Source organism: Symphodus melops (assembly GCF_947650265.1).
Source record: "Symphodus melops genome assembly, chromosome: 4".
NCBI classification, from domain to species: Eukaryota; Metazoa; Chordata; class Actinopteri; order Labriformes; family Labridae; genus Symphodus; species Symphodus melops.
Window position 1 is genome coordinate 10,721,938 of NC_136694.1, and position 13,926 is coordinate 10,735,863.

General features: G+C 42.4%; 1 protein-coding gene across 5 annotated transcripts; it reads right to left on the bottom strand.

Moving 5' to 3' along the window:
• Nucleotides 1-1,424: 1,424 nt before the first annotated feature.
• Nucleotides 1,425-13,849, bottom strand: stimate (STIM activating enhance). Of its 5 annotated transcripts, none has more exons than XM_079342663.1 (9): nt 13,687-13,849; nt 12,830-13,156; nt 8,490-8,538; nt 8,291-8,386; nt 7,598-7,719; nt 7,236-7,348; nt 6,704-6,781; nt 6,394-6,537; nt 1,425-1,944 (listed from the first exon to the last, which is right to left on the bottom strand). In XM_079342663.1, the coding sequence occupies exons 2-9, from the start codon at nt 13,038-13,040 to the stop codon at nt 1,831-1,833; spliced, it is 927 nt and encodes a 308-aa protein (XP_079198789.1). In that variant the 5' UTR covers nt 13,041-13,156; nt 13,687-13,849; the 3' UTR covers nt 1,425-1,830. The 5 variants fall into 5 exon arrangements, with proteins under 5 accessions (XP_079198789.1, XP_079198788.1, XP_079198787.1 ...); XM_079342662.1 differs by having other exon boundaries at nt 13,457-13,849; XM_079342661.1 differs by having other exon boundaries at nt 12,830-13,159; nt 13,457-13,849.
• Between the last annotated feature and the right edge of the window lie 77 nt (nt 13,850-13,926).

Sequence of the window (13,926 nt, forward strand, 5' to 3'; positions counted from 1 at the left end):
GGTTTGATTCCTGGTCAGGGGTCACTTGAGTCCCAATGTACAATACTGAAGCTCTGGATAGGAATAATACATCTGAGAGATGGTAGTGTATCACATCCTTTATTGGAAAGGTGAAATAATAATTTACCTCCATAACTTGTAATCATCTAGTAGTTTAACTTTGCAAAACACTAAAAGCCCTCTTTGTCCTGCTTAAGCTGAGATGTAACATACATTTTTTTGCAGCCAAATTCCCTGCTTTCCTCCTTTCAGATTCAGTCATTTATTCTTTGCCAACATGCCAAAACATAATAATAAAATCATCACCAGGTTCATAATCAACACAGTCACAGTTTGTTATTCTCCATTTACTCAAAGCAAGACCAACAGTCGCACATATTAATCACACCTAAACACATGCATCCATCAGACTACACTGCATACAGGTGTGTATACACGCACACTCGTGCGCACACACTCGTACTCGTGCGCACACACACACACACGCACACACGCACGCACACACTCGCGCGCACACACATAGAAACACTTTCTCCCATCTGCCTGGTCCACAGTCACTGAACAGTTTAGAGGTCTATGCAGGTCACATTCTTAACATCAGAGCCTGCTGAATGCTGCATCATGCTTGAAACTCTGGAGCTCTGGATAAAACTGCCAAAAGAAAAACAGACAAAAAAACCTACATGAACCACAAACACAAAAAAACACTTGCTGGTCATTTAACTCAGGCACATCATTGTTACAACAATAATAACACACACACAACAAAAGGAAAGACAAAAGTAGTGATAAATGAGAAATTGTGCAAGAAATGTTTCTCATATCCACCCTTCCTCTTGGAGTGAAGGAATCAAGAACACTTTTGGAAAAAGCATAGTCTCCTTTTTGGCCCAAAAATTACACTTAAAACATATAAACAAACTAACCACCTACTGGGACAGAAGACATTAAAAAAACAGAAAATATCAGTAAACCATAGAAGAGAAACCCAGACTGCTGTCTTGTGCTGACCAACAACCCTTGTTGAGCTGATATCACAGGTTGAAGCAGTGCGGTGCTTTTGCAGTCCAACAGGTTTTTTAACATTGAGAGCCAGAAGAGAACAATGGAAGGTTGTAGCAAGCATTAATGTGCTCCCGTAGACATGAGTTACATTACATAGAAGATATGAGGAAGGAACATGTGTCACTGTGCTGGGAAGGGCTGAGACTTGCATCAACACTGATGTAATGTCGCTCTTAATTTGAGGCTTGTCCAACTGTACACACCCTTACACCAACCCAAAACACACACACACTTCTGAAAGAGAAAAACACAGGACAATGTCACGTGGAATCTCAAGTGGAAATACAATCACTTTAAAAAGACACGTTAGGAGGTTCAACCTAACCGACTCCTTAAACCGTTCTTGTTTTTCTTCTGCATCTCGCTCCAAACAGTATGAAACCAGTGTTACGGTTTTGAAGTTACACCTGCACAAGTATTTCTCAATCTATTGTTTGGTAATGGTGCAACTTGATTTCCGACTGTCTTTAAAACACAACACTCGTTGAAATTAAAGTTGAAATCCAAAAGTGTTCTGAGGTACCTGGTGAACTGCGAAAATAAGAATAAAAAAATAAAAATCCAGCAGTGTGTTGAAGCAAATCTCAGGCTTGACATTTCAAGCAGGAGTCCTCCAGGAGTCAGAAGTAAAGGGAATTCAGTAAGAGTATTCTCTGATTTTATCCAAAGGCATCCTAATGTTGACAGAGACAGACTCTATGGAGGTACAGCCTGTGACCAGCTACCAGAGGAAGTTTATTGTAGCACTGTAGCTAGACACAGGGGTCAAACAGGGATCCCCATTCGAAGCTTCTTCTTCTTTACTGTTTTCAGGCCAGTGAGCCGTCGCACGTCATCCTCATCCGACTCATCCATTTCATCATCGGCTGAAAAAAGGATCTGAAAACAGGAGAGAGGGACAGACCAATAATTAAGCCGATCTGGATGAGTAGAAGGGAAGGTTCAAGGTTAAACTGTAAGAAACATTGAGGGGAGTTAGTAAAACTCTTCAGCTCTGTTCGAGGCTCACTGTTGTGACATGAATAACTGTCAGGAACATCTTCAAGTGTCCCAGACTGGATCGTAGCAGCAGCTTAACACAGAAACTGTGCTACTTCACTGTGGGATTTACTACTCCTCAGGCATTTATTTAACATTCACAAAACACAGTGACTGTTAAATCACTGTGTTAAATGATGTCTAGAGTTGTTTTGTGTTTTTAAATAGGAGGTATGAAGACTCTTTTACTAAGTTGGTATGTGAAACTTATATGACCGCTTGATGTTTCCTCAAAACATATCCTGACCGGTGATCATTTATGATATTCTACACACACTACTGCTTCAGTTTCACCAAAGCAAGCGTGAAAAAAGAGAGCCGAGCCAGCCAGGAGTCGAACCTAGAATCTTCTGATCCGTAGTCAGACGCGTTATCCATTGCGCCACTGGCCCGCTGCATGTGCTGACTGCAGCTGTCTGCATAAAGTGTAGAGCGCAGCTCGGCCCATCCCCCACAGCTGAGCGCTTTGCTGACAGCACGTGCTCTGAAGCCAGCAGCAGCACACGGCCAAAAACTGAACCCAAGCATGACGCAGGCTTTCACAAGTCTTTCGCCATTCAAAAAGCTGCAGTGCCTGGTAAGATAGCTTTATTGTTACAAGTTTGAAAATGCACCAACATGCTCACAGTCAGGAGACACGGCTCGAGTTAAACTGAATGATCATGTCCTCATGTATTCAACATGAAGGACAGATGTGACTCACTCTTTAGTTTTCTTTTGTTCTGCTGACATAAAGGTCTGTTTTATCTTGTTCTTTACAAATTAATCTACCGCCTGTTCAAAAAAAGTTAAGCAGATTGCCTCAATCAGGAAGTGATAAGTGACAAAACGCCATGCTGTAGGAACACATATCAATTGGCCTCAAATTGTCCCACCACAAGCTTCAGGATGGATCTGGTCATGGGCGACGTTTAGCCTGTGTCTGCTTGGCCTCGACTACAACAAAACACTGATGCAGGTCAATGGATGGTCACAAAGTCAAACAGCATTAACAAAGCCAGATGGCAGGAAGGAAACCCCAAGATATACTCACATGTACCGATTGTGTTATCGCTCTACTGTGTTTTACCACTCAGGAAAAAAGCCTGCACCTGCCGACCTGACCTGTTTGACCCGTATCTCATGTTGCTCTTTTACCTCTGTCTGTTCTCCAGCAAGTCAAAACGTCAACATTTCAGTTTTACATCAACATCAGTGAAACAAGTGAGGAGACAGTTAATGACCAGTTGCTCCTGAATTAAACATGCATATACTGACTATATATTATATTCATTTAACAACTTATATTGACTATTTCTGAACCTTCCAATAAACATTGCAACAACCATGGCACTTCTCATATCGGCCACTAGATGTCCCAGTTCCATGATGGTCTAATGCAGGGGTACTCAAAATTAGAACTCTGAACAAAAAAAAGGCAACAAATCTACAAAACATTTGAACTATGCACAAAGCATGATGTGTTCTGTCCACATCAGTTTGAGACGTGACAATTTTTTTGTGCCTCTAGTTGTTTAAACGTGGGCACAAAAGGTGTGAGGGCCAGGCGTGGAGACTGGTGTATGTTTTTTTTTTTTTAATGTTAGTTTTGTGTGTAATTCTGCTCTTTGTTTCATAATGACGTTTTACATTTCCACTGTAGACAAGGGCAACTTTCTCGTTACAGATTAAACTGTTTTCTGCTCCCCACAGGCTGCAAAATGATTTTTTCGGTCCACTCCGTCTTAAATTCACGATTTTCAGATTCCACCTCTCGCTTTTTTTCAAGTCTGGAGCACAGCATGGTTTTTGCTTTACTAAAGAACAGGTACTGCTCGCAAATCTGACTACGTTGTTGTAGCTAATCATGACCTGTGTGACCGCGGTGAAGTCCGTTTTATGTTGGAGGTTTACCCGGAGGGAAGCCGAATGAAAGTCTGCTAAATATCCAACTTAAAACTAACTTCTTACAGTGTAAGAAAAAACACTAGCAGAAGAAAAATAAATAGCATTTACAACCAAGGCTGAACAGTTTTAGGAAAAGATCTAATTGCATTTTTTCTAGCAGACGTCTACAAACGGTAGACAACCCGAGCTCTATTTGGCTGCCTGTCCCCTACAAGAAGAAACGTATGTTACGTTTGGACTTTGCGAGTATAAGCAAAGACAACGCGAGTGACAATCAGAACGCGTACGTGTCCGTTTGGTACTAATGTTGAGCATATTTCGGGCCCAACAACTACAAACATTAAATTACATCACACAAGTTAAAACTTTAAATGCCATCACTCCAAATTTGAAAAATGAAAACTAACGTTAACAACTGAACTGACACACAGACGTGAGATGTTCTTGTTTTTAGTGTCAGTTTGACAGAAACCTGGTCATAAGTGTTTATATATGTTGTGCCTTAAGGGTTGCCATAGGTGACTTAGTTCACAGAAGTTATGCAACAAGAGAATTCAACAATGTCTCCATATCTTCTTCGAGCCATACGGCCAAAACATTTGCCTGTGCATGTTCAGGTGCTGAAGGTTCATGTTCAGGTCTTGCATTGTATCTCTTGAGTATGTTTAATAAGGTTACAACGTGAAACAACAATTGACACATTCGCGATGCTAACCGCTAGCATTCCTATTCAAATTCTCATATACGTTAGCATCAAGCTAGCGGACTTTTCTGTTGTTTAGCATATTACGAGATGAACAACGTATGTTTGGTTGTCTGTTTAGTGTTACAGTGCTTCCTTGATTAAAGACTGGACACAGAAACTTCAGCTTCTTTATTGGAGGAACACGGTTAGCTATCTGACGAGCTGTGTATCAGGCTAAAGAAGTCACACACACGCAGGGGCAGAATAGACGGCGTGTCTGTGTAAACTGACGCAACAACTCCTGGGTCAGTCAGGAGAAGCGCTGCCAAAAACCGCGGCTTTGGCGATCACATGATCACGTTTTCGGAAATCGCGATTTTGATCAGAAAAACGATAACTCGTTTAGCCTTAACAACCACAATGAGTTTCCATAGTGACGTTAAACAACAGCTGATAGGACATTTGAATTGGGCACGGGATAGATACGTGATTGGAAACAAAATTGGAATATTGATATTTATCTCGGTCCATATTTCATTACTTTTGGGTCCGCCAATTGAGGCCCCTTGGTCCAGTGTTTAGGATTCAATTCAATTCAAAAAACTTTATTTGTCCCCGGGGACAATTCAGGGCACACAGAGCAGCAAATAATGATAGTGCAACTATACAAAAACATTTAACCAATCAACAATCAGCACTTTTCTGACCAGGGTTTAGATCATGGTTAAGTAACAGACACTTCATGGGTAGAATAAGTTTGTCAAGGTGGTTCTAACTTCTATGGCTGAACAGCCTCTGTGACGATACCGAAGGAAGATCTGCGACTGAAAACAGTTGGTATGATACAAGAGTTATTTATAGTGTACACTATATTATCGTGTGATGGTGTCTTTCAACGTTTGCCTGTTGATGAAAGTTCAAACCTTTTCTGGATTTGATTTTGACTTACTAAAAACGTAAGATGTGAGTAAGTTTTAAATGATCACCAACAGCTGGAGGCAGTACTGTCTGTGTAAGAGCTGTGAGACTGCATACTTTTACACAGATAACAGTCCCTGGTGGTCTAGTGGTTAGGATTTGGCGCTTCCCGGTTAGGGAACTTCATTTTAGGACATATTGTTTCTATCAAGTATTGGAAGAGCAATTATACATGTAAACAAGAAAACCAAACGGCCTTTCTCTTTAAATGGGTTTGGTGAATGTGTTGGAAAAGTGAGTGTGGATGAATGAATGGTATGTGGTGTGAGTGGAGCAGAGCTCTGCCTTGGGCTCATCTGTTTACAGGCTTGTTAGGTAACTGGGAAACCAGAATATAGACAAGCCTAACAAATGCTACTCAGATTGAGGGTGTGTTGAATGAGTACCAAGTAAGAAGATGCCAATCAGAGCTGGAGACCAGAAAGAGCTCAGGGCCGACAGACGATGTCATAGTGGGATGATTTTCAAAGAGGACTAAACACGAGACGCTGTGTGAAACTTCTGTGTAGATGCACATGCACTGAGCCTGTGTAAGTAAATAGATCAGACTCCCTCCGTTTAAATCCGTACAGACAGTTTGAGAAGACTACTCTAGAACCACAACTTCACAAAATAATTCTGTAAGTAAAAAAGAATTAAACATTTCAATGTAGTGAAACGATTGAAACAATCAACCTTGTTAAGATGATCTTTCTTATTCCTTGTGTGTCTTATAGGTGTGTAACAGCAGCCTGTCTTACCTCTGATTCAGAATCATCATGGGACAGGGCTCGTCGATAGCGCACCTTGCTGTTCCCCCGCGAGTCCTCCTCTCTTTCCTCTAGCTTCGCTTTTGTCCTGTGCTTCTTCATCAGAAAATTATCGACCACCCAGAACATGAGAGCCTACAAAATCACAAGATACAAGTCATATTTTAGAGAAGTCCCCAAATCCAAGGCGCTCTTTTTTTTTTTCTTCTTTTAAGTCACACACGAAGGATGATTTGGGAATGACACAAATCTCACTACATGAAATCAAAGAGCAAAGGAAAGACAGTAACAGCAGACTTACGTTGACGAAGAATGGGACGATGAGCATTACGATGGCCAGTTCCAGGTCAGGATTCTGTATGGGGTTTAGGAGTGCCAGCTGCGACACAAGCACAGACCACATATACACACAAGAACAGACATCAGCATACAAAGAAGCAACACAGACGGCACACCGAGTCTTTAGACGAGCAGCTTCAAAAATCTGAAACAGACGGCCCAAACAACATCAGAGAGAGTAATCACTGGTACTCTTCTACAGATGTGATGGATCCAGAGTTTGGTGAAAAACTGAAAGCTCATGAAGAAATGAACAGTCTGTAATTTGCTAGATAAGTTGATGGTTTGCATCCGTAATAAGGCAACACAGAACCCGCCAAATGAGGACAGAGACATATGAGGAGTGAGAGGCAGGCTGCTGTCTTTTATAATATTTTCTACGTTACTCATTGCAGCAAAAGGGTTTTACATTTTGAGAATTCAACAAAGACTATGACATAAACAGGCAATTGTTGAATCAGCTATGTTTTGAATGGTCACTCTTTTCCTCTGACCTGCTTCCACTGGGGGATGAGGAGGACGAGCATGATGAGGACCTTCTCAAACATCATGATGAGGATGTAGAGGATACACTGGCCCAACCACGCTGTGCACTGCACTGGCTCTCCTGGACAGACAGACACAGAGACACACACAGGTAGATTTCTACATTAAAAAAAAAAATGCTGCAGTCTTCAGTGATGTATTACAGAACATGATTTGATTTCACTGCCTCAGCGTAACAGAAAACAGGTTTGGGGACGATAGAAATGACACTGCAGTTACTGAGGGCAGTTAGTGCCCTCCATTGGGTGTAACAGGTATTTTATGAGTATCCTCAACTCTCACTTTCCCGACTCACACACACAGTCCTCACCATATTCTCCGAATCGTAGAGAGTCCCACTGCCTCCACTCTACAATCACACTGACGGCTCTCACCCCAGCATAGATGATCAACATACCCAGAGAAGCATCCAACAGGAAGTTAATGAGGTATCTGAGAGAGGAAGACAATTCAATTCAATTCAAAAAACTTTATTTGTCCCCGGGGGGCAATTCAGGGCACACAGAGCAGCAAATAACGACAGTGCAACTATACAAAAACATTTAACCAATCAACAAGACAAGCGGACGTTATTTGAAACTGCACAGAGCTTCCTTTCATTGTCACTATGTTTTTTTACGCAACATGAAGAATCAGGGAGGAAGAAAACTGTTCAGTTCAAAATCAGAATCATAACTTTTTTTTTTATTGACAGGTATATTAAACATATACGAGGAATTTGTCTTGGTGTGAAAGGAAAAACAAGGCTAAAATAACAAGTACTTAGATAAAATAAAACATGAGAAGCAATTACAAAACATTTCAAATATTACGAATAATTAAAACCACAAAGTTTGCAAAGGGTGCACGAGAGAAAATCAATGTCAAGTCTAATGAGCGTTAATGTAACGCATGAAGAAAGAGTTTGGGCCTTCATATTGCTGTGATGTTTTCTGACAGTGAGGCTGATGAGAGTCTGTGTTATGTGTGTGTGTGTGTGTGTGTGTGCGCAAGACTGACTTACAGCGAGCAGGGATCCTCCTCTGTGAGGTCCGACAGGTAGACATTAGCAAAGTGGATAAAGAGCATCCCGATGGCCTGTTTGGAGGTGTCCAGGAACCTGCAGAGAAACAGGACAGCTGAATGTGCTTCTCAAACGCTCCTGAGCGATTTCCCATGTGATGCCTTTGACTTATGAATTGAAGCATTCTCAGTTGCATTACCAGATCTTCCAGGGTCTCCGCTCGTGCTTCGGCTCCCTGAAGCGTTTCACTGCGGAGGAATGGACATACAACAGAGAGACTTTAATATAAACCAATCACATAAGAGGAAAACAAAAACAACAGAATCACCTTTCATTTAGCCAAATTACAACCTTTCAGAAATCCAACGAGCAATTCAAATATGTGTAAAAACATGACTGCCTGGTACTAACACACGGGTGAATTTGAGATCAGGACTTGAACATGACACGAGTTGGCTCCCAATGTGCCTTAGAGAGTGCTGAATCTATGTTTGAATGAATCACGATGTTGTTGGTGACAGAGGAGGCAGAAGCAGTTGTCATAACCATCAACACCACACGCAGCATGTGCTTTATGATGATTGATGATCAAGGTTTGAATGTTGTGTGTCAAAGTGCTTCTATGTGTTGTGCAGACTCACATTGAACACAGTGACATGTTTAATAGGAATACACCACAATGAGTGACTTGTTTTTCTATGAAACCTCCGCTACCATCTTCCTTTGACACAGCAACAGAAGAGAGCAGTCTTAGGACTGACTTTTCTTAACATTAGACTCTCTGTGAAAAGCTGTATAAACACTTTACATTAAAGCCTTCAACAAACCTGTCTCGTAAACGCACATTTTCCAGGCATTCATGTAGGCACGTCACTTTCTGCTCTGAGTGTGACTTCTGACTAATCGCACCCTGCTTGCAGCTGGGTGTGATGTGAGTGCAGGCGGAGGCCTTGGCCTACTCCCTCTGCTCAAAGACAAACACTCAAACACTGAACATTCCTCGCTGCTTTGAGGCTGCGGGGACAACTAAAGGCATAGACGACTCTCATTAGGTCACAGTGTTGTCAGCGCTGAACCAGACGCACCTTTTTCTTCCCCCTTTGGGAGATGAAAATATTGTCATAAAATGCAACTTCGGAGTGACAACAAACTGAAAACTAACACACACAGCTTTTACACAGGAAACCATTCAAAGTGATCCTGTAACATGAAGAGACAACAAAGTCACTGATTGAAACAGAGGGTTTGAAAACATACTCTCTAAAGTAAAAAAAAAAGTTCAGCGATTTTTAAAAAGATGAAAAACTTGGTGAACTTTCAGAATGATGCTTCCAGTCTTCATTTCCTGGCAATCTGTTCAAAGACGGGTTTGGGCTTGTTTAGTGCTTCAGATCTTCTCTGGGCTGCAGCTGTGAGACGAGAAACTCTAATCCCATTTTCAATGTCCAGCTTTGATCTGTATTTGTGCTGATTGAGGAAGCTGCAGATAAACTTCTCTCACACTGATAGGGTCTGACATAAAGGGGCGTGGCTTTCTTCACCATGTTGTCGTTCAATTGAAGCCGAGTGCGGGATACGTCATGTCCCTTTTTCGTGTCTCTGTTTTCACAGTCGTGGCGTCTAGTGGAGATGTTTAATATTTCGTCTCAGCACCGTCATAACTTCTGGCCCCACTTTGAGGACCACTGTCGTAACGGTCGTCAATGTGTTGTGCTCTCTCATAATGTGGTCGGTACGTAAAGGAACCGCAGATAGATGTGTAAACAAACATGGACAGAAACAAAACCAGGGGCCTGAACTCTGGAGCAGGATTTGAGGTTAACGAGGTAACTTCAGGGTTAACTCTGGGTTTTCTGTCCTCGGAGGGTTGTTCACTTCTTACCTGGGTATATCGCCATGGTAACTGATGCTGCACACCTAACCTGCTCTGGAGCAGGTTACGTTATAGTCTGTCAGTGAGTGATTACTACGTGTTCATCCTTTAGCAGAGACAAAAAAAGTCCCGGATCATTTGAGTTGTGTTTTTAAGATGGTAAATTATGAATAATCTTCTTATGGCTTTGAATATCTTCATATCAATGTTTAATGTCCGCTCTGTTTTGTTTTTGTCAGAGCTGCAGCTGAAACTTCTCAAACTGTTATATCCGCCACATGAAAGAGTCAGTGCAACACATTCAGTTCAGAGAAAAACAAACAGGAGTTATTATAGTCAGTTCTAATGTGAACAAATAACCAGCAAAAATATAATAAGTTTGCACATTAATACCTGCTGATTTTTTTTTTTATCTGCTAATTGTCCTTCCTGCATCTGATCCTGCAGCTGTGTAATGTTAGTCTTTTAGCACAACCTCTTATGTTAGGGTTAGTGTAGCCATGTGTGTTGAATTCACTTTCTCAGTACAGAACCCAGAATGACATAAGAGGTCGTCAGTGGTTGTGGATTATCATCACAGGATTGTAATGTATGATGCTCTGTGTTATTGACTCCATTCAGACAGATGTTGAATAGTAATGTAAAGCAGCTGCAGGTTGCTCTGCTCAAAATAATAAAGGGAACACTTAAACAACACAATGTAATTCCAAGTCAATCACACTTAGGTGAAATCAAACTGTCCACTTTGCAACACAGACTGACAATCAATTTCACATGCTGTTGTGCAAAAGGAATAGACAACAGGTGGAGATTATAGGCAATTAGCAAGACACCCCCGATAAAGGAGTGGTTCTGCAGGTGATGACCCCAGACCACTCAGTTCCGATGTTTTCTGGCTGATGTTTTGGTCAATTTTGAATGCTCGCGGTGCTTTCACTCTCGTGGTAGCATGAGACGGAGTCTACAACTGACATAAGTGGCTCAGGTAGTGCAGCTCATCCAGGATGGCACATCAATGCAAGCTGTGGCAGGAAGGTTTGCCGTGTCTGTCAGCGTAGTGTCCAGAGCATGGAGTCACTACCAGGAGACAGGCCAGTACATCAGGAGACGTGGAGGAGGCCGTAGGAGGGCAACATCCCAGCAGCAGGACCGCTACCTCTGCCTTAGTGCAAGGAGGAACAGGAGGAGCACAGCCAGCAGGACACAAATGTGCATGTCTGCTCAAACGGTCAGAAACAGACTCCATGAGCGTGGTATGAGGGTCTGACGTCCACAGGTGGGGGTTGTGCTTGCAGCCCAACACCGTGCAAGATGTCTTGCATTTGCCAGAGAACACCAAGATTGGCAAATTCTCCACTGAATTTCCCTCGGGATCAATAAAGTATCTATCTATCTATCTATCTATCTATCTATCTATCTATCTATCTATCTATCTATCTATGCTCTTCACAGATGAAAGCAGGTTCACACTGAGCACATGTGACAGATGTGACAGAGTCTGGAGATGTCGTGGAGAACGTTCTGCTGCCTGCAACATCCTCCAGAATGACCGGTTTGGCGGTGGGTCAGTAATGGTGTGGGGTGGTATTTCTTTGGGGGGCTGCACAGCCCTCCCAAAGAAGTGTTCGCTAGAGGTAGCCTGACTGCCATTAGTTACCGAGATGAGATCCTTAGACACCTTGTGAGACCATATGCTGATGCGGTTGGCCCTGGGTTCCTCCTAATGCAAGACAATGCTAGACCTCATGTGGCTGGAGTGTGTCAGCAGTTCCTGCAAGATGAAGGCATTGATGCTATGGACTGGCCCGCTTGTTCCCCAGACCTGAGCACATTGAGCACATCTGGGACATCATGTCTCGCTCCATCCACCAACGCCACAATGCACCACAGACTGTCCAGGAGTTGCCGGATGCTTTAGTTCAGGTCTGAGAGGAGATCACTCAGTAGACCATCCACCACCTCATCAGGAGCATGCCCAGGTGTTGTAGGGAGGTCATACAGGCACACTACTGAGCCTCATTTTGACTTAAGGACATTACATCAAAGTTGGATCTGCCTGTAGTGTGTTTTTACACTTTAATTTTGGGTGTTACTCCAAATCTAGACCTCCATTGGTTAATAAATTGGATTTCCATTCATCATTTTGTGTGATTTTGTTGTCAGCACATTCAACTATGTATAGAACAAAGTATTTAATAAGAATACTTCACTCGCTCAGATCAAAGATGTTTAATTTCAGTGTTCCCATTATTTTTTTGAGCAGTGTATTTAGTGATTGTTGCATCTGCAAACATGTGATACAGTTTGCCTAAATGCCATAAACATAATCAATGTAAACAGACTTCTCTGGTGCAACAACTCCCCTTTCTTTATCTTCACTGTATTTACCAGGAAATGAAGAGAATAAGCTGCTCTTATTAAAATCACCATGAACTACTTAAACAAGAGAATAAGTCAGCAGATGTTGAGCTACATTGAATGCAAACCTTTCATGAAGCTTTACAAGAGATACAAACAGCCTTCTGTTTGTCTTTGTATGTCTCAGACACGAGCCTCCCAGCTGGGATCAATTTTACATCTGATAAACCAAAGTGGTGCTATTGGACAAGCGTCTGGCTCCATCACTAGCTGGGGTCAGATATCAGACAGAAAAAAGCCATACTCACACATCAGCGTGCTGAAAGCCACCACAGCGAGAAGACCTTGCAGGAAAATCCCAAACGAGTCCATCAAGGCACCGTTCTCGCACCCTCTCGTGTCGGGACCTGGAGTCGTGCTGGATGGAGCCGACGTGTTGGTGAAGGACACAGCTGGCAGCCCTGCTGGTGCCATGTCACCGAGCTGGGACGGCATGTTGACCCCGCTTACAGCTTCCATTGAGCGAGACCAGCTCTGACAGAGCCGACAGTAGTAGCTTTTCACTCAGACTTGCTCTGGTCAGCTAATCGATATGTGAAGGGTGGTGGCATAGTCTGCCTTCAGGACTCATTCTCCTGCTTCAGGCACACAGACAGCCATCAGAGAAGTTTAGCATCAGAGAAGTCAAGAGTTCACTCAGTGAGGTTCAGAGAAGTTCAGCTCAAGAGTTGGCTGTATCGGACTGGTCTGCGTACTTCAAAGTCGAGCTGTCACAAAAACAACCTGGTGAAGAAGAGCTGGAGACTAACATGAGTGAATACCACACCAGATTGTATGTAGCTTCTCAAAAAGACTAAACCAGTGTTGGAAAGTTGTTTTCGTTATCTTGTGCATTGCAGGCAAACCACTGTGAATGTAAAATTACGCGAACAGACCTGTATCCATGGTTTAAAAGAGATCCAGCGGCTGAGATGCTATTTGCCTAGCTAGCATCCTAGCTAATTCGTCAGTTAATATTGACTAATTTTAGGCTTATAAACACTTAAGTTCTCGTTTAAACGCTGTAAACTATGTGCAATAGTTCCTCTTCACTGTTAAACATGCATAGGCGGCTCGTCCGTGTATATAAAAGATGTAAAAGTAAGAACTGCAGGTCACCGCTTACGTCCATCCAGCTGCCTTCCTTCCCGGCCGTGCCCACTCATGTTGACAGACGTAGCGTCACGTGACCTACGTAACAACTAACGGCATGTCGGGAAATGTATTGCGGACGGTCACACGAGAATACATTTAATTGTTCAGATGTTTTACTTTGAACTCTTTAATTATATAGCGCTTATAATAATTAAACTATATAATAGTCTATCTATCTATCTATCTATCTAACCTATGCCTCAAAGCAATA